Here is a 20,688-nt window from a genome sequence, read left to right on the forward strand (position 1 = left end):
ATGCCACAAATCCAAGACAACATGGAGAATCTCAGTAACCTGACATCTAAGTTTCCAACCTTCCTCTTGACCACCATTCCTGGCTTGGAGTCTGCCCAAGGCTGGATCTCCATTCCCTTCTGTTGTCTCTATGCCACTGCCCTTACTGGGAACAGCATGATCCTGTTTGTCATCATTACCCAGCAGAGTCTGCATGAGCCCATGTACTATTTCCTCTCCATGCTGTCAGCCACTGACCTGGGCTTGACTGTGACTACAATGTCAACAACATTAGCTATCTTCTGGTTTGATGCAAGACAAATCAGTCTAGATTCCTGCATGATCCAGATGTTTTTTCTTCATGGATTTACTTCCATGGAATCTGGAGTGCTGGTGGCCATGGCCTTTGACCGCTACGTGGCCATCTGTGACCCTCTCAGGTACACCACCATTCTCACTAACTCCAGAATCATTCAGATGTGTCTAATAATCAGTGCACGCACTGTAATATTGATAATGATAGTAGTCTTGCTCCTTAAGCGTCTCTCTTTCTGCAAAATGAATCTCCTTTCCCACTCCTATTGCTACCACCCCGACGTGATTAAATTAGCATGCTCAGATACTCGGGCCAACAGCATCTTTGCACTAATTGTTCTTGCCCTAAACACAGGAGTAGATATACCAAGTATTGGTATTTCTTATGTCTTGATCATTCGCTCTGTTCTCAGGATTGCCTCCCCTGAAGAACGACACAAGGCCTTTAGCACCTGTGTCTCCCACATTGGAGCAGTTGCTACTTTCTACATCCCCCTGATAAGTCTGTCCTTGGTGCATCGCTATGCTCATTCAGCCCCCAAAGTGGTTCATTCAATGATGTCCAATATATACCTGCTTTTTCCCCCAGTCATCAACCCCATCATCTATAGTGTAAAGACAAAACAGATTCGCAAAGCTATAGGCAGTATTCTCCTTCCAAATAAACAGTGATGATTAAGTAGAGAAAAACCTGATAAAGCGACTTCCACTGCAGAAAACATCCAAGGTAATTGACTGCCTATCAATAATTTTTTCACAGCTAAAAAAAAAGTTCATGATGTAAAAATAAGGAAGTTTGGGAAGGGAAGGGTTCATAAAATTTTGTACTCACAGTTTCTTTGGACTCTATTAAAATCCATGAACCTTTCCAAGAAAAAAAATTCATGTCAAGACACTCATATTTTCCATAAATTTTCAGAGGATTCACAAAAGCCATGAAGGTGTAACTGTGATTTTAACCGACAATGTACCACTAATTCATGATGCACAGACTAAAAACAGTTATACATAAGTAGACCTAAATTTTGACTCCTGAATTGGGACTCACAGTAACTACATCAATTCAAGAGTTAGGAATAACCTTAAAATTCAGTTGTATAAAATGATACTGTAATTCACTGAAAAAATAATGATGAAAAATTGATGAATGTCTCTCATGATTTTGATTTCAGATGAAAAGATGGTAATAGGAAGCATTTTTTCACGCATTTTTCAAACACAGGGTACAAAACAGTTGAATCAGCTGGCATAATTGCAACAGCCATAGGAGGCAATACTTCTTTTCTCAACTCTCTGTTCAATCTCACCACAACTTCATACAGATTATATTATGAACATTGTTAAGGCTAATATGAGGACTTTTCTTTCAGAAAATTACCTTAAAGGACACCAGTGATTGGGGGTCTTATGTTTGGCCTTGTGAGAAAAAATTGAAATTAAATTATCAACAAGTCATATTTTAATCACCCAGAAAGTATAAAGTCTACAGTGTGAAGTAACTAAATAGATAAAAATATTTCCCAATAATGTACAGTTATTATAGTTGACATTACATAATTATACTCTTTAGAGTACATTTGGAAAATTTGATTAATGACCAATATATTTTAAGACAATGGTTCCAATACTAGGGATTAAATGATTGACTAAATAGAAGGATATCTTAATTTTTAAAGATTCTCTTTTATTTTATAAAATTGCTCAAGGCAAAGTCCAAGGATTATAAAAGCACAGGTTAGATGAATAACAGAAGAGATACATAAAATTACAGATTCAAACACATGTAATAGGAGTTATATTTTTCTTCAGATTAGAAAAGAGTTTCATGTAATTTGAAAAAAAATTAAGAAGTAATAAAGATTAAAAAATCACTATTTTAGACAAAGAACAAAAAATCCCACTAGCATAATTTTGATCCAATTTTCATGTTTATGATATTCTTAAATCTATATTCTGTAGTCATTGTCCTTTGATATGTAAACAGGAAGAACAGAAATCCATTATAAACAACTATTTTCCACAAAATTTTATTTTTTTTCTATTGTGAATTTTATTTTACTTATCTTTTTCTACAAAACTTTAAATATATTCAGTGATTTAGGTGATTTAGTTTCCTTTTTAGAAAAATTTTGAACAAGTGAAAATGACTCTTGGCTACAAGTCCTTTTGTTTAAATTGTTCTTTAATCAGAACTAACAATGTTTATGTCCCTCTGTGACGCCATCTTCTTTTCAGCCTTCAGAACTTGATCTATGATATCACCTATGGCCTTTGCCTTTCTCTTCAACACTGAAACTCTTAGCATGTAACATAAACACACCATCATTGATATTGCACTTAACACTATTCCAAAACCGCTATTCCAGGACTTGGAATTTCCTGACTCTGGGCACATTCTGCCAGGTGGTTCTACATTCAGTCTCTTCTCATTGTGATTAATCCCCAAGCAAATGTCAGATCAATCTCATAAAGGAATCACATTGCTTCAAGTAACTTTCAAAGCTTTGCTTGCTGTTCAAATTGTCCAATTCTTGCCAACCAAGAAAAACTAACCTCCCACAGTTCTCTAAAATTTTCAGGCTACCTAGTTCATTACTGTTCTGCAAATAAAGAAACTGATATCCTTGGCTATACTGTCTGTTTTATGTGCTACACAGCTAATAGCAGAGCAAGGTTTTCTGCTTGTATAAGGCGGGATTCTTGGAATTCTACTATGCTATATCTCTCAGCCGTGAAAACACTTCAAATATGTGCATGCAATTCCTGGTGAATTTCTTTTTCCCTGTTTAGACACTTTTCTAAAAATAAATACAATTTTAATGTAAGTATTTCTATGTAGTAATCACTGGCATCCAACAATGTCTTTGAGATCCCAATTACAATACCTTTAGACAAATAACTAGATGTGGGGCATGTGTTAATTAATTTTTAAATTTTGAGAAAGTTACACTCTGTTTTCTGTACTTGGATTACCAATTTAAATTCCCTAATGTAGAAGACTCCATTTTCTCCATCCCTCCCAAGAGTTTTATCAATTCTTTTCATAATAAATTTTTTAACAACTCTGAGATAATATCTCGTGTATGTTTGATTTTCATTTCCTTAATGATTAGTTAATGAAAACATTTTCTTGTACCATCATTCTGTAGCTAATAACAATGCATTTTGTATATAACATTTTGTAAAGGGTTAGATTTTCTTAAGTGCCTTTACCACACAAAACAAAATAATAATAAGGGGCATGGGAAAACTTTGGAGATGACAGATATGTTTATCGCTTTGGTAATGAATATGGTCTCTGGTTGCATACTTGTCCCCTAATATATCAGACTATACTACTAAATAAATGCAGCTTTTCACATATAACTCACACTTCAACAGAGTAGGATTATGCTAAGTGAAATAGCCAGAAGGAGAGAGTTAAATACTAGGTAGTGTCACTTATATGTGGAATATAGAAAAGCAAACAAAGTGTCAAAGACAAACTATAAAACCAGTCCTTGAAAACTGACCATAGGCCTGAGGCATGCAAGAAGGGAGACAGACAGGAGGGGCAAGAATAAAGGGGGTGAGATCACAATGGACTATGGCTGTGGACAATTGGTGCTTTAGTGTTGGGAGAGCTACAATGACCACATCTAAGGAGTGAAAACCGATATTGTCAAAATATTAGAAATATGTAAAACAATGGCACTTTATTTTAAAAATCATTAAAAAAATCTCTGGGCAAATTCCACTATCTCAAGTTAAGAAATGAATTGTCTTCATTGTTGCCTCTGTAAAATGTATTGATTGATGCTAGCAGCTGGTTAAATACTCATAATTCATTCTCTAATTATAAGTTCTCACTATCCCCAATAAGTGAACTGTGGCCATTTATATTTTCCTGAATCATCATAATTATTACCATGGAAATTACATGGTTATTGAACATGTGGTTTATGACAAGTGGATAATATGGAATTCCAATTTGCAAAATACATTAGAAGACCCTAACTCCATATGAAACTTGATGAATAAATCACATATGAGAATTTTAGGTTCAAAGAAACTGCATCAATGAAGATTGAAAAATTGCATGAGTCCTATATTTAAACAAATACATTAAGTAATTAATCAAAAATCAACCAAGAAGAATTGAATAAAACGACTTCATTGTTCATATGATCACCTTTTATGGTGTGAAATACACCTTAAGAACACTGGATAAGTTAATTCAATAAAACTATTGACCACTTATTTTATGTCAAGCAAGGTGTTCATCAGTACTGTAAATTTAAAAAAATGTTGATTTCCACTTAAGTAAATTTAACTAAAGCTCAAGTAGATAAGGTTCCTGAAATTCCTTTACAAACATTAATCACTATGTAGATATTCATAAAATCTTGACCTACAATCAATTTTTCACCCTGGAAATTGTTTTCTTGTCAATTGGCATGTTGCTAAATCATCTTTCTCCTCTTACAAGCACTTACCCGCATGAGCCACTACATTTTATAATGTGCGTACCTATGAGCTGTAAGCATGCATTTGCAATTTTAACAAACATTTAATGTCATTTGTATTATGTACCCAGTACTACACTGTTACAGGGAGATACATTCAAAGAATCTGTTATTTCACATTTTTGTGCAAAGTCAATGTAGTAGATTTTTATACAAAAATAATTGAAGAATAAAAATCAAGAAGTTATACCTTCCCTCAAGTGCTATACCGCATTCAAACTTATGATACCTGAAATGGAATATTTTTAATTAAAACTTGTGAATATGATCTAATATGTCAATGTTCATCTTTGCTTGCCTTAGCATTCACATTTCCTCATGCCATTTACTAAGCCAAAATCAGAGGGGTGAAGCACAACAGAATGACAGAAATCTCCTCCAAGTTGTATTTCTCCTAGTGTGAATGAATACACTCTCAAGTTTCCCTACAAAATTCTCCACTCATAGGAATAAAAGAGTAACCTCTTATGCCCACTCTAAGTGGGAGTGAGCGAAGTTTCTCCTCCCTTTCTACGGATCAAGTCAAGCATTTGTGCTCTCACTCAATAACAGAACCTGTTTTATCTATGCCTGGTACCCATCTTATAATATTTTGACTTGATGTGTTTTAATTTTCAGTAGTGTGAGATTATAGCCCAGCCAGTGGTTAGAGAGGAAGGTGTTGCAGCTTTTCTGTCTATGCCTCAGGGAGGCTCAGACTTTACCCATAACCCCAGAGCTTTCTCCTCCTCACTATAAAGTCTATGACTGCTCTCAGAACTTGCTCTCTGCTGCCAAACACAGAAGGTTCTCCTCCCCCAGGGACTGTGGTAAGGAGATAGACAAAGGTGCTCACTGGGTTGACTTCCTGCTTTGTTACCTTTGCACAAGTAATCAGGTGGGCTTGCAGAAAAGTCTGATAACACTATTTTCACCCCATCCTCAGGGTCCCATGGAGCAGCCAGGTATCTGTTCCTACTAGTTCATGGTTGAATATGCTGACCTTTCTCAGAGTGAGGTGAAATTGGAGAGGGACAGTTAAAAGGAATCACAGAAAGCTAGCAGTTAAAAGACACAGTAACATGTATAATTATCTCACAGTCATGACTCCAGGAAGTAAGTTTTACCAACTATTTTTTACAGTTTGACTGAAAAATAATATTATAATAAGGAACACTGAAATTGTTTTATAAGTTTTCATTGAGTGATTTCAATGATGTAATGTTTAATTTAAAAATGAAATTTTAATTTAATTGCACATGATTTTTAATATTTAGAGCACTAACATCCGCATGTACGGTAAGTAAATATCCTCTCCTATACACTTCAATGTATCTTAAAAACCCTGTTTTCTCAAACTACCGTCCATTCTTCCTGTGCCTTCAACAGAAGCAAATTTTCTGCTAATAATTTACATTTTAAAAATCGACACTCAGTAAAAGGGAAGAAATGATTTTTAACACTCTGTAACATGTAATTCTCTGATGATGTTGTGGTACATGGATAGTCAGTGACAAACTACAAATATTTATGATTCCACTCACATGTGACACTTAAGAGTAGTCAAAAGCAGAGAGAGAGAGTACATGATGGTTGCCAGGGTTGCAGAAAAGGGGTGCTAGGGAGGGATTCACTATTTAATGTGTACACATTTGTTTTACAAGATAAAAATATGAACATGGGTGTAGGAGAGAATTGCCAGTAATCTGTACACATAATATTGCTCAGAATGATGTGTTTAACCACAATTTTAAAATAATGGAAAAAACAAAACTTGAAAGAGCTACTGGGTGATAATTCCTTGACCTTTTCAAAAGCTAATTACTATCATGCTCTATATTCAATCACCTAATACTTTCTAAAAATTTTTCTGTTACAATTAATTTCTATGGTTTAATATTCTTTAATGATTTAGCCACTGCTACTTTAATTTGTTTATAAATATGTACATTCTTGTGTGTTTTTCCCATTTTCAAGCAGTTAATTCACCTAACATTTTCCTTTACTCACAGCTTGTTTCTCTTCTTCACAGTTTCTGCAACAATGTACATTTTATCCCAACTGCTTATTTTTCCTTCATTGCTCAGATTTTAGCTTTGATCTATAGACATTAAAATCTTTTTTGGATCATTAAAATACTCTCAGCTATATTGGAAATTTTTAATCTTTGACCTGTTCAAGTAGTCAAGTGATTCAACACTGTCATTCACATAACACCCAGTCATGGCACTACTTTCCTGTTTTCAGTGGTTTATGTAAATGTGTCTGGTCTCATTTTGGTTTAATGGATATAGTCCCTTCCAATAACTTCTATAGACTTATACCTTCTTTGTTTTTTCTTGTAAATATGCCCTTTGAAGTTGCTCACCCAGAGTGTTAGATTGAAGTGGCACCTAACCAATGATAGCTTCTACCACCTAGAGAAAGTGATGCCTGGAGATTCACACCCACATGTGTACTGCAGACATGGATGTGTGGGGTGGATTTCTCTTATTCATTTCATACAGAACATATTCCAAACTGATGGATTACTTTTTAAACTGATTTATTATTCATAGAATCTCATGATACAATGGAGCTTGAATTACCATCATATAGTAAATAATTGTCATCAATATGTATAAAATCAATACACATATTTTTCTAAGAATTTGAGTACAGAAATTCTTATATTTTCTAAATATCATCAATAATGATTGCAGGTGAATATTAGAATGATCTAGAGTTTTATAAGTGAAAGAGCTTGTACCACAAATATAGACAATTTCCTAAACGAAAGAAAATAAATCTGCACATTTTGAACAACTTCATTATTATTTTTATAGGCTATGAGCATTGTGAGGACAAATGCCATAAATCCAAGACAACATGGAGATCCTTAGTAACTTCACATCTACATTTCCAACCTTCTTGTTGACCGGCATTCCAGGCTTGGAATCTGTCCATGGCTGGATCTCCATACCCTTCTGTTGTCTCTATGCCATTGCCCTTACTGGGAACAGCATGATCCTGTTTATCATCATTACCCAGCAGAGTCTCCATGAGCCCATGAACTATTTCCTCTCCATGCTTTCAGCCACTGACCTGGGCTTGACTGTGTCTACAATGTCAACAACATTAGCTATCTTCTGGTTTGATGCAAGACAAATCAGTTTAGATTCCTGCATTATCCAGATGTTTTTTCTTCATGGATTTACTGTCACGGAAACCGGAGTACTTGTGGCCATGGCCTTCGACCGCTATGTAGCCATCTGTAACCCTCTCAGGTACACTACCATTCTCACTAACCCCAGAATTATTCAAATATGTCTAATAATCAGTGCACGCACTGTAATATTGATAATGATCGTACTCCTCCTCCTTAAGCGTCTCTCTTTCTGCAAAAAGAATCTCCTTTCCCACTCCTATTGCTACCACCCAGATGTGATTAAATTAGCATGCTCAGATACTCGGGCCAATAACATCTTTGGATTAATTGGTCTCATCCTGACCACAGGAATAGATACACCAAGTATTATTGTTTCTTATGTCTTGATCATTCGCTCTGTTCTCAGAATTGCCTCCCCTGAAGAACGACACAAGGCCTTTAGCACCTGTGTCTCCCACATTGGAGCAGTTGCTACTTTCTACATCCCCCTGATAAGTCTGTCCTTGGTGCATCGCTATGCTCATTCAGCCCCCAAAGTGGTCCATTCAATGATGTCCAATATATACCTGATTTTGCCCCCTGTGATCAACCCCATCATCTATAGCGTAAAGACAAAACAGATTCGGAAAACTATAGGCAGTGTTCTCCTTCCAAATAAACAGTGACGGTTAAATTAGAGGAAAAACTAAAAAAAGTTACTTCCACTGCAGTAGGCATCCAAGGTAGTTGATTGTCTATCAGTAATTTTTTACAAGTAAAAAATTGCTCATGATGTAAAAATAAGGAAGTTTGGGAGGAGGTTCATAAGCTTTTTCTACTCATAGTTCCTTTGGATTCTTTTAAAATCCATGTATCTTTCCAAGAAAGCAAACACATGTCAAGGCACCCATATTTTCTATAAATTATCAGAGCATTCACAAAAGCTATGTAGGATTACTATGGTGATTTTAACTAACAATGTACCAGGTATAAAATTCATGATGCACAGACTATAAACAGTTACACATAAACAGAACTAAATTTTGACTCCTTATAGGGACTTACAGAAACTACATCAATTCGAGAGTTATGAAGAACCTCTAAAATCAGTTGCATAAAATGGTACCGTAATAATTCATTGAAGAAATAAAGATGAAAAATTGATGAATATTTCACATGAATTTGATTTCAGATGAAAGTTGGTTAAACCCCAAGCAAACGTCAGATCAATCTCATAAAGGATTCACAGCATCAAAATTACTTTCAAAACTTTGCTTGCTGTCCAACTTGCAAACAAACTCTACCAAGCAAGATAAACAAACCTCCCACAGTGCTCTAACATTTTCAGGCTACCTAGTTCATTACTCTGTTCTGCAAATAAAGAAACTGATATCCTTGGCTATAATTTCTGCTTTTTGTGCTACACAGTTAATAGCAGAACAAGGTTTTCTGGTTGTGTAAGGCAGGATTCTTGGAACTCTGTTATGCTGTTTTCCTCAGCAGAGGAAATACTTCAAATATATTCATGTAATTAATGATTAATTTCTTTTTCCCTGTTTGGGCACTTTTCTAAAAATAAATACAATTTTAATGTAAGGATTTCCATGCAGTAATCACTGGGATCCAACAATCTCTTGGAGATCCCGATTACAACACCTTTAGACAAACATCTAGATGTGGGCATGTGTTAATTAATTTATAAATTTTGAGAAAGTTACATTCTGTTTTCTGTACTTGGATTACCAATTTAAACTCCCTAAAACAATGTAGAAGGCTTCTATTTTCTCCAAACTATTTTTCATTTTTTTTTATAATAAACAGTTTTATAACTGAGATAATGTGATTTTCATAGTATCATTCGTAATAAAATGATTTTCATAGTATCATTTGTAATAAAATGATTTTCATCTCCTTAGTGATTAGTGCTATTGAGAACATTTTCTTAAACCCATCAGTGTACAGCTAATAACAATGAATTTTGTATATAATATTTGATAAGGGGTTACAATTTAGAAACTTTGGGCAATGACAGATATGTTTATGTGATGAATATGGTCTTTTGTGATGAATATGGTCTCAGGTTGTATACTTATCCTCTAATATATCAGGCTATAATACTAAACAAAGTAGCTTTTCATACACAACTCACAGTTCAACAGAGTAGGATTATACTATGTGAAATAGCCAGAAGGAGAGAGTGAAATACCAAAGGGTCAAAGACAAATTATAAAAACATTTCTTGAAAACTGAGAATTTCTTGAAAACTGACCAATACTCGAGGCCCCCAGGAGGGGAGGTAGATCGGGAAGTCTAAGAATGAAAGGGGGGAGATCCCAGTGGACTATGGCTGTGGACTGTGGGTCCTTCAGTGTTAGGAGAGCTACAATGACCATATCTAAGGGGCAAAAACCAATATTGCCAAAATATTAGAAATATATAAGATAGTGGCACTTTATTTAAAAATTCATTTAAAAATCTCAGAGCAAATTCTACTGTCTCCGGTTGAGAAGTGAATCATTCTTTGTTGCCTCTGTTAAATGTATTGATTGATCTTCACAGCTGGTTAAACACTCATAATTCATTCTCTAATGAACAAGTTCTCACTATCCCCAACAAGGGCACTGTGGCTACTTATAATAAGGGAACGGTGGATACTTATATTTTCCTTAATCATCATCATTATTACCATCAAAATTATATTGTTTGTTGAACATATGGTTTATGAAAAGTGGATAATATGGAATTCCAATTTGCAGACTATATAGAGGACCCTAACTCCATATGAAACATGATGACTAAATCACATATGAGAATTTTAGGTTCAAAGAAAATGCATCAATGAAGACTGAAAAATTGTATGAGTCCTATAGTTAAACAAATATACTAAGTAATTAATCAAAAATCAACCAAGAAGAATTGAATAAAATGACTTCATTGTTTATATATCCTCTTTTATGGTTGAAATATACCTTAAGAGCAATGGATAAGTTAATTAAATAAAACCATTGACCACTTAATTTATGTCAAGCAATGTGTTCATCAGTACTGGAGGGTAAGTTAAAAATATAAATAGATTTTCACCTAAATAAATTTAACCAAAGCTGAAGTAAATAATGTTCCTGAAATTCCTTGACAAACATTATTCACTATATAGATATTAATAAAATCTTGACCTACAGTCAACTTTTCCCCCTGGAAATTGTTTTCATGTCAATTGACATGTTGCTAAATCATCCTTCTCCTCTTGCAAGCACTACCCCCATGAGCCACTAGATTTTATACTGTGGGTACCTATGAGCTGTAAGCATGCATTTGCAATTTTAACAAACATTTGATGTCATTCATATTATTTACCTAGCACTACACTGTTGCAGGGAGATACATTCAAGAATCTGTTATTTCACATTTTTGTGCAAAGTCAAAGTAGTAGATTATTTATACAAAAATAATTGAAGAATAAAAATCAAGAAATTATACCTTCCCTTAATTACTATAATCTAAATTCAAGCTAATGATACCTGAAATGGAATTAATACTTGCAAATGCAGATCTACTATGTCAATGTTCATCATTCCTTTGACTCTTCTTTGCTTGCCTTAGCATTCACATTTCCTCATGCCATTTAACTAAGCCAGAATCAGAGGTGTGAAGCACAACAGAATGACAGAAATCTCCTCCAAGTAGTATTTCTCCTAGTGTAAATGAATACACTCTCAAGTTTCCCTACAAAATTCTCCACTCATAGGAATAAAAGAGTAACCTCTTTTGCCCACTCTAAGTAGGAGTGAGCAAAGTTTCTCCTCCCTTTTCTCAAGTCAAACATTTGTGGTCTCATTCAATAACAGAACCTGTTTTATCTATGCTTGGTCCCCATCTTATAATATTTTGACTTGATTCGTTTTAATTTTCAGTAGTGTGAGATTATAGCCCAGCCAGTGTTTAGAGAGGAAGGTGTTGCAGCTTTTCTGTCTATGCCTCAGGGAGGCTCAGACTTTACCCATGACCCCAGAGCTTTCTCCTCCTCACTATAAAGTCCATGACTGCAGACCAGCAACTCAGAACTTGCTCTCTGCTGCCAAACACAGAAAGCTTCCCTCACCCAGGGACTCTGGTAAGGAGGTAGAGAAAGGTGCTCACGGGTTGACTTCCTGCTTTGTTACCTTTGCACAAGTAATCAGGTGAGCTTGCAGAAAAGTCTGATAACACTATTTTCACCCCATCCTCAGGGTCCCATGGAGCAGCCAGGTATCTGATCCCTACTAGTTCATGGTTGAATATGCTGACCTTTCTCAGAGTGAGGAGAAATTGGAGAGGGACAGTTAAAAGGAATCACAGAAAGCTAGCATAAAGGGCACAGTAACACGTATACTTAGCTCACAGCCGTGACTCCCAGGAAGAAAGTTTTACCAACAATTTTTACATAATACAATAAGAAACATTGCTATTGTTTTATATACTTTCCTTGAGTTATTTTAATAAGGCATATTTCTTACTTTAAAAATTAAATTTTAATATAATTACAAATTATTATTAAGATTTATAACATTAACATTTGCGTGTACAGTGAGTACTTATCCTCTCCTATACACTTTAATGTATCTTAAAACCTCTGTTTTCTCAAATCAGCTTCCATTCTTCATGTGCCTTCAACAGAGTAAATATTCTGCTAATAATTTACGTTTAAAAAAGTGGACACTCAATGCAAGGGAAGAAATGATTTTACCAGTCTGTAACCTGCATAATTCTCTGAGGATGTTATGGTATATAAAAATAGTCAGTCATAAAGTACAAATATTTATGATTCCACTCGCATGTGACACTTAGAGTAGTCAAGTTCAGAGAAAGACAGAGTAGATGATGGTTGCCAGGGTTGCTGGAAAGGGGGATAGAGTGGGACTCACCTTTTAATATGTACACATTTGTTTAACAAGCTGAAAATATGAACCTGGACATAGGAGACTATTGCTCAACATTATGAATATATTTACTGCCAAAAATCTATACATTTAATAATGCTCAGAATGGTGTGTTTTTTTTTTCAAGAAAAAGAAAAGTTAAATTCCTCAAAACAGAATGTGACAAGCTTCCCTTATTAGGTTACATGCAAATCTACTAAGCACAGACTCCTCCTTAATAAATTCAAGACACACAAAATATGTGAAGATATCCGAATGATCAGAAACATAGCCATTTTAAGGCAAGAACCAGCTTCAGGGTAGCCATCTACACACCACCACACCAGCAGGCCTTCTATGGCTTTAGAAATACTACTACTGAAAAATCACAAAATCTTGTGAAAACCGAAACAAGAATGGTGTATTTTGTCATGATTTAAAAATAATGGAAAAACAAAACTTAAAAGAGCTACTGGGTGATAATTCCTTGACCTTTACAAAAGCTAATTACTATCATGCTCTAAATTCAATCACCTAATACTTTCTAAAAATTGTTCTGTAATTTCTACGGTTTAATATTCTTTAATGATTTAGCCGCTGCTACTTTAATTTGTTTATAAATATGTACGTTCTTGTATGTTTTTCCCATTTGCAAGCAGTTAACTCACCTAACATTTTCCTTTACTCATAGCTTGTTTCTCTTCTTCACAGTTTCTGGAACAATATACACTTTATCCCAACTGCTTATTTTTCCTTCATTGCTCAGATTTTAGCTTTGATCAATAGACACTAAAACCTTTTCTGGGTCATTAAAATGCTCTCAGCTGCATTTGAAGTTTTTAATCTTTCACCTATTCAAGTAGTCAAGTGATTCAACACTGTCATTCACAAAACACCCAGTCATGACACCAAGCTCTCCTGGTTTCAGTGGTTTATGTCAAGGTGTCTTGTCTCATCTTGCTTCAGTGCATATAGTCCTTTCCAATACTTCTACAGACTTACGTCTTTGTTTTCTCTTGTAAATATGCCCTCTGAATTTGCTCACTCAGAGTGTTGGATTGAAGTGGCACCTAACCAATGATAGCTTCTACCACCTAGAGAAAGTGATGCCTGGAGATTCACACCTACATGCAGACATGGACGTGTGGGGTGGATTTCTCTTACTCATTTTATACAGAACATATTCCAAACTGATAGATAATTTTTTTAAATGATCCTTTATCATAGATTCTCATGATGCAATGAAGCTTAAATTGTCATCACATAGTAAATAATTATCATCAAAATGCCTAAAATTAATAGACATATTTTTCCAGAATTTCAGTACATAAAGTCCTATATTTTCTAATTATCCTTGATAAGGATTGCAGATGAATATTAAAATGATCTAGAGTTTTATAAGTGAAAGAGCATGTACCACAAATATAGACAATTTCCTAAACAAAAGAAAATAAATCTGCACATTTTGAACAACTTCATTATTATTTTTATAGGCTGTGAGCATTGTGAGGACAATGCCACAAATCCAAGACAACCTGGAGATCCTCAGTAACTTCACATCTACATTTCCAACCTTCATGTTGACCGGCATTCCTGGCTTGGAGTCTGCCCAAGGCTGGATCTCCATTCCCTTCTGTTGTCTCTATGCCACTGCCCTTACTGGGAACAGCATGATCCTGTTTGTCATCATTACCCAGCAGAGTCTGCATGAGCCCATGTACTATTTCCTCTCCATGCTGTCAGCCACTGACCTGGGCTTGACTGTGTCTACAATGTCAACAACATTAGCTATCCTCTGGTTTGATGCAAGAGAAATCAGTCTAGATTCCTGCATTATCCAGATGTTTTTTCTTCATGTATTCACTTTCATGGAATCTGGAGTGCTGATGGCCATGGCCTTTGACCGCTACGTGGCCATCTGTGACCCTCTCAGGTACACCACCATTCTCACTAACTCCAGAATCATTCAGATGTGTCTAATAATCAGTGCACGCAGCATAGTATTGATAGCAACTGGACTCTTCCTCCTTAAGCATCTCTCTTTCTGCAAAAAGAATCTCCTTTCCCACTCCTATTGCTACCACCCAGATGTGATTAAATTAGCATGCTCAGATACTCGGGTCAACAGCATCTTTGGATTAATTGTTCTCATCCTGACTACAGGAGTAGATACACCAAGTATTATTGTTTCTTATGTCTTGATCATTCGCTCTGTTCTCAGGATTGCCTCCACTGAAGAACAACACAAGACCTTTAGCACCTGTGTCTCCCACATTGGAGCAGTTGCTACTTTCTACATCCCCCTGATAAGTCTGTCCTTGGTGCATCGCTATGCTCATTCAGCCCCCAAAGTGGTCCATTCAATGATGTCCAATATATACCTGATTTTGCCCCCTGTGATCAACCCCATCATCTATAGTGTAAAGACAAAACAGATTCGCAAAGCTATATTCAGTACTCTCCTTCCAAATAAACAGTGATGGTTACATTAGAGGGAAAAACTGAAAAATTTACTTTCACTGCAGTAGGCATCCAAGGTAGTTGATTGTCTATCAGTAATTTTTTACAAGTAAAAAATTGCTCATGATGTAAAAATAAGGAAGTTTGGGAAGAGGTTCATAAGCTTTTTCTACTCATAGTTCCTTTGGATTCTTTTAAAATCCATGTATCTTTCCAAGATAACAACCACATGTCAAGGCACCCATATTTTCTATAAATTATCAGAGCAATCACAAAAGCTATGAAGGAGTTACTAAGGTGATTTTAACTAACAATGTACCAGGTATATAATTTATGATGCACAGACTATAAACAGTTACACATAAACAGAACTAAATTTTGACTCCTAATAGGGTCTTACAGAAACTACATCAATTTGAGAGTTATGAAGAACCTCTAAAATCAGTTGCATAAAATGGTACCGTAATAATTCATTGAAGAAATAAAGATGAAAAATTGATGAATATTTCACATGAATTTGATTTCAGATGAAAGTTGGTTAAACCCCAAGCAAACGTCAGATCAATCTCATAAAGGATTCACAGCATCAAAATTACTTTCAAAACTTTGCTTGCTGTCCAATTTGCAAACAAACTCTACCAAACCTCCCACAGTGCTCTAACATTTTCAGGCTACCTAGTTCATTACTCTGTTCTGCAAATAAAGAAACTGATATCCTTGGCTATAATTTCTGCTTTTTGTGCTACACAGTTAATAGCAGAACAAGGTTTTCTGGTTGTGTAAGGCAGGATTCTTGGAACTCTGCTATGCTGTTCTCCTCAGCAGAGGAAATACTTCAAATATATTCATGTAATTAATGGTTAATTTCTTTTTCCCTGTTTGGACACTTTTCTAAAAATAAATACAATTTTAATGTAAGGATTTCCATGCAGTAATCACTGGGATCCAACAATCTCTTTGAGATCCCGATTACAACACCTTTAGACAAACATCTAGATGTGGGCATGTGTTAATTAATTTATAAATTTTGAGAAAGTTACATTCTGATTTCTGTACTTGGATTACCAATTTAAACTCCCTAAAACAATGTAGAAGGCTTCTATTTTCTCCAAACTATTTTTCATTTTTTTTATAATAAACAGTTTTATAACTGAGATAATATGATTTTCATAGTATCATTCATAATAAAATGATTTTCATAGTATCATTTGTAATAAAATGATTTTCATCTCCTTAGTGATTAATGCTATTGAGAACATTTTCTTAAACCCATCAGTGTACAGCTAATAACAATGAATTTTGTATATAATATTTGATAAGGGGTTACAATTTAGAAACTTTGGGCGATGACAGATAGATTTATGGCTTTTGTGATGAATATGGTCTCAGGTTGTATACTTATCCCCTGATATATCAGGCTATAATACTAAATAAAGTAGCTTTTCATACACAACTCACACTTCAACAGAGTAGGATTATACTAAGTAAAATAGCCAGAAGGTGAGAGTTAAAAACCAAAGGGTCAAAGACAAATTATAAAAGCATTTCTTGAAAACTGAGAATTTCTTGAAAACTGACCAATACTCGAGGCCCCCAGGAGGGGAGGTAGATCGGGAAGTCTAAGAATGAAAGGGGGGCGATCCCAGTGGACTATGGCTATGGACTGTGGGTCCTTCAGTGTTAGGAGAGCTACAATGACCATATCTAAGGGGCAAAAACCAATAATGTCAAAATATTAGAAATATAAAAAATAGTGGCTCTTTATTCAAAAAATACATTAAAAAATCTCTGAGCAAATTCTACCATCTCCGGTTCAGAAGTGAATCATTCTTTGTTGCCTCTGTTAAATGTATTGATTGATATTTGCAGCTGGCTAAACACTCATAATTCATTCTCTAATGAACAAGTTCTCACTATCCCCAATAAGGGCACTGTGGCTACTTATAATAAGGGAACGGTGGATACTTATATTTTCCTTAATCATCATCATTATTACCATGGAAATTGTATTGTTTGTTGAACATATGGTTTATGAAAAGTGGATAATATGGAATTCCAATTTGCAGACTATATAGAGGACCCTAACTCCATATGAAACATGATGACTAAATCACATATGAGAATTTTAGGTTCAAAGAAAATGCATCAATGAAGACTGAAAAATTGTGTGAGTCCTATAGTTAAACAAATATACTAAGTAATTAATCAAAAAACAACCAAGAAGAATTGAATAAAATGACTTCATTGTTTATATATCCTCTTTTATGGTGTGAAATATACCTTAAGAGCAATGGATAAGTTAATTATATAAAACCATTGACCACTTAATTTATGTCAAGCAATATGTTCATCAGTGCTGGAGGGTAAGTTAAAAAATATAAATAGATTTTCACCTAAATAAATTTAACCAAAGCTCAAGTAAATAATGTTCTTGAAATTCCTTAAAAACATTAATCACTATGTAGATATTAATAAAATCTTGACCTACAATCAATTTTTCCCCCTGGAAATTGTTTTCTTGTCAATTGGCATGTTGCTAAATCATCTTTCTCCTCTTGCAAGCACTACCCCCATGAGCCACTAGATTTTATACTGTGGGTACCTATGAGCTGTAAGCATGCATTTGCAATTTTAACAAACATTTAATGTCATTCATATTATGTACCTACCTAGCATTACACTGTTACAGGGAAATACATTCAAAAAATCTGTTATTTCATATTTTTCTGCAAAGTCAATGTAGTAGATTTTTATACAAAAATAATTGAAGAATAAAAATCAAGAAGTTATACCTTCCCTCAAGTGCTATATCCACATTCAAATTTATGATACCTGAAATGGAATATTTTTAATTAAAACTTGTGAATATGATCTACTACATCAATGTTCATCTTTGCTTGCCTTAGCATTCACATTTCCTCATGCCATTTACTAAGCCAGAATCAGAGGGGTGAAGCACAACAGAATGACAGAAATCTCCTCCAAGTTGTATTTCTCCTAGTGTGAACGAATACACTCTCAAGTTTCCCAACAATTCTCCACTCATAGGAATAAAAGAGTAACCTCTTATGCCCACTCTAAGTAGGAGAGATTGTAGTTTCTCCTCCCTTTCTAAGGATCAAGTCAAACATTTGTGTTCTCACTCAATAACAGAACCTGTTTTATCTATACATGGTCCCCATCTTATAATATTTTTGACTATGTGTTTTAACTTTCAGTAGTGTGAGATTATAGCCCAGCCAGTGGTTAGAGAGGAAGGTGTTGCAGCTTTTCTGTCTATGCCTCAGGGAGGCTCAGACTTTACCCATGACCCCAGAGCTTTCTCCTCCTCACTATAAAGTCCATGACTACAGACCAGCAACTCAGAACTTGCTCTCTGCTGCCAAACACAGAAGGCTCCCCTCCCCCAGGGACTCTGGTAAGGAGGTAGAGAAAGGTGCTCACTGGGTTGACTTCCTGTTTTGTTACATTTGCACAAGTAATCAGGTGGACTTGCAGAAAAGTCTAATAACACTAGCAGCCAGGTATCTGTTCCCTACTAGTTCATGGTTGAAAACCTGACCTTTCTCAGAGTGAGGTGAAATTGGAGAGCGACAGTTAAAAGGAATCACAGAAAGCTAGCATAAAGGGCACAGTAACATGTATAATTATCTCACAGTCATGACTCCCAGGAAGTAAGTTTTACCAACTATTTTTTACAGTTTGACTGAAAAATATTATAATAAGGAACATTGCCATTGTTTTATAAGTTTTCATTGAGTGATTTCAATGATGTATAGTCTAATTTAAAAATGAAACTTTAATTTAATTGCACATGATTATTAATATTTAGAACACTAACATCTGCATGTACGGTGAGTAAATATCCTCTCCTATACACTTCAATGTACCTTAAAAACTCTGTTTTCTCAAACTACCATCCATTCTTCCTGTGCCTTCAACAGAAGCAAATTTTCTGCTAATAATTTACATTTTAAAAAGTCGACACTCAGTAAAAGGGAAGAAATGTTTTTTAACAATCTGTAATGTGTAATTCTCTGACGATGTAGTGGTACATGGATAGTCAGTGACAAACTACAAATATTTATGATTCTACTCACATGTGACACTTAAGAGTAGTCAGTCAAAAGCAGAGAGAGAGAGAGAGTACATGATGATTGCCAGGGTTGCAGAAAGGGGTGGTAGGGAGGGATTCACTGTTTAATGTGTACACATTTGTTTTACAAGATAAAAATATGAACATGGATGTAGGAGAGAATTTCCAGTAATCTGTACACATAATATTGCTCAGAATGATGTGTTTAGCCACAATTTTAAAATGATGGAAAAAACAAAACTTAAAAGAGCTACTGGGTGATAATTCCTTGACCTTTTCAAAAGCTAATTACTATCATGCTCTATATTCAATCACCTAATATTTTCTAAAAATTTTTCTGTCACAATTAATTTCTACCGTTTAATATTCTTTAATGATTTAGCCACTGCTACTTTAATTTGTTTATAAATATGTACGTTCTTTTATGTTTTTCCCATTTGCAAGCAGTTAATTCACCTAACATTTTCCTTTACTCACAGCTTGTTTCTCTTCTTCACAGTTTCTGGAAAATATACACTTTATCCCAACTGCTTATTTTTCCTTAATTCCTCAGATTTTAGCTTTGATCTATAGATGCTAAAATCTTTTTTAGGTCATTAAAATGCTCTCAGCTGCATTTGAAGTTTTTAATCTTTGAGCTATTCAAGTAATCAGGTGATTCAACACTGTCATTCACAAAACACCCAGTCATGACACCAAGCTCTCCTGGTTTCAATAGTTTATGTCAAGGTTTCTGGCCTCATCTTGCTTCAGTGCATATAGTCCTTTCCAATAACTTCTACAGACTTACATCTTTGTTTTTTCTTGTAAATATGCCCTCTGAATTTGCTCACTCAGAGTGTTGGATTGAAGTGGCACCTAACCAATGATAGCTTCTACCACCTAGAGAAAGTGATGCCTGGAGATTCACACCTACATGTGTACTGCAGACAGGGATGTGTGGGGTGGATTTCTGTTACTCATTTTATACAGAACATATTCCAAACTGATGGATTACTTTTTAAACTGATTCATTATTCATAGAATCTCATGATACAATGGAGCTTGAATTACCATCACATAGTAAATAATTGTCATCAATATGTATAAAATCAATACACATATTTTCTAAGAATTTGAGTACAGAAATTCTTATATTTTCTAATTATCCTTGATAATGATTGCAGATGAATATTAAAATGATCTAGAGTTTTATAAGTGAAAGAGCATATACCACAAATATAGGCAATTTCCTAAACAAAAGAAAATAAATCTGCACATTTTGAACAACTTCATTATTATTTTTATAGGCTATGAGCATTGTGAGGACAAATGCCACAAATCCAAGACAAC

At 34.8% G+C, this 20,688-nt stretch overlaps 3 protein-coding genes across 3 annotated transcripts; all 3 read left to right on the forward strand.

The window, feature by feature from the left end:
• On the forward strand, positions 1-966 carry LOC119255022 (olfactory receptor 51F1-like). The gene has a single exon (XM_037522042.1). It carries the CDS (start codon positions 1-3, stop codon positions 964-966), a length of 966 nt encoding a protein of 321 aa, XP_037377939.1.
• A 6,659-nt stretch (positions 967-7,625) lies between these two features.
• Positions 7,626-8,591, forward strand: LOC119255024 (olfactory receptor 51F1-like). Its single transcript, XM_037522043.1, is given in 1 exon segment — positions 7,626-8,591. A coding segment is annotated over 1 exon segment (966 nt).
• Positions 8,592-14,314: 5,723 nt separating this feature from the next.
• Positions 14,315-15,280, forward strand: LOC119255025 (olfactory receptor 51F1-like). Its single transcript, XM_037522044.1, has one exon. It carries the CDS (start codon positions 14,315-14,317, stop codon positions 15,278-15,280), a length of 966 nt encoding a protein of 321 aa, XP_037377941.1.
• Positions 15,281-20,688: the final 5,408 nt, after the last annotated feature.

The sequence above is a fragment of the Talpa occidentalis genome, unplaced genomic scaffold (assembly GCF_014898055.3).
Source record: "Talpa occidentalis isolate TD23 unplaced genomic scaffold, MPIMG_talOcc4v2.1 talOcc4.3, whole genome shotgun sequence".
Taxonomy (NCBI): domain Eukaryota; kingdom Metazoa; phylum Chordata; class Mammalia; order Eulipotyphla; family Talpidae; genus Talpa; species Talpa occidentalis.

Bases quoted from the DNA above. Each gene is read 5' to 3' on its own strand.
- LOC119255022 (XM_037522042.1), top strand. From the start codon at position 1: ATGCCACAAATCCAAGACAACATGGAGAATCTCAGTAACCTGACATCT.
- LOC119255025 (XM_037522044.1), top strand. From the start codon at position 14,315: ATGCCACAAATCCAAGACAACCTGGAGATCCTCAGTAACTTCACATCT.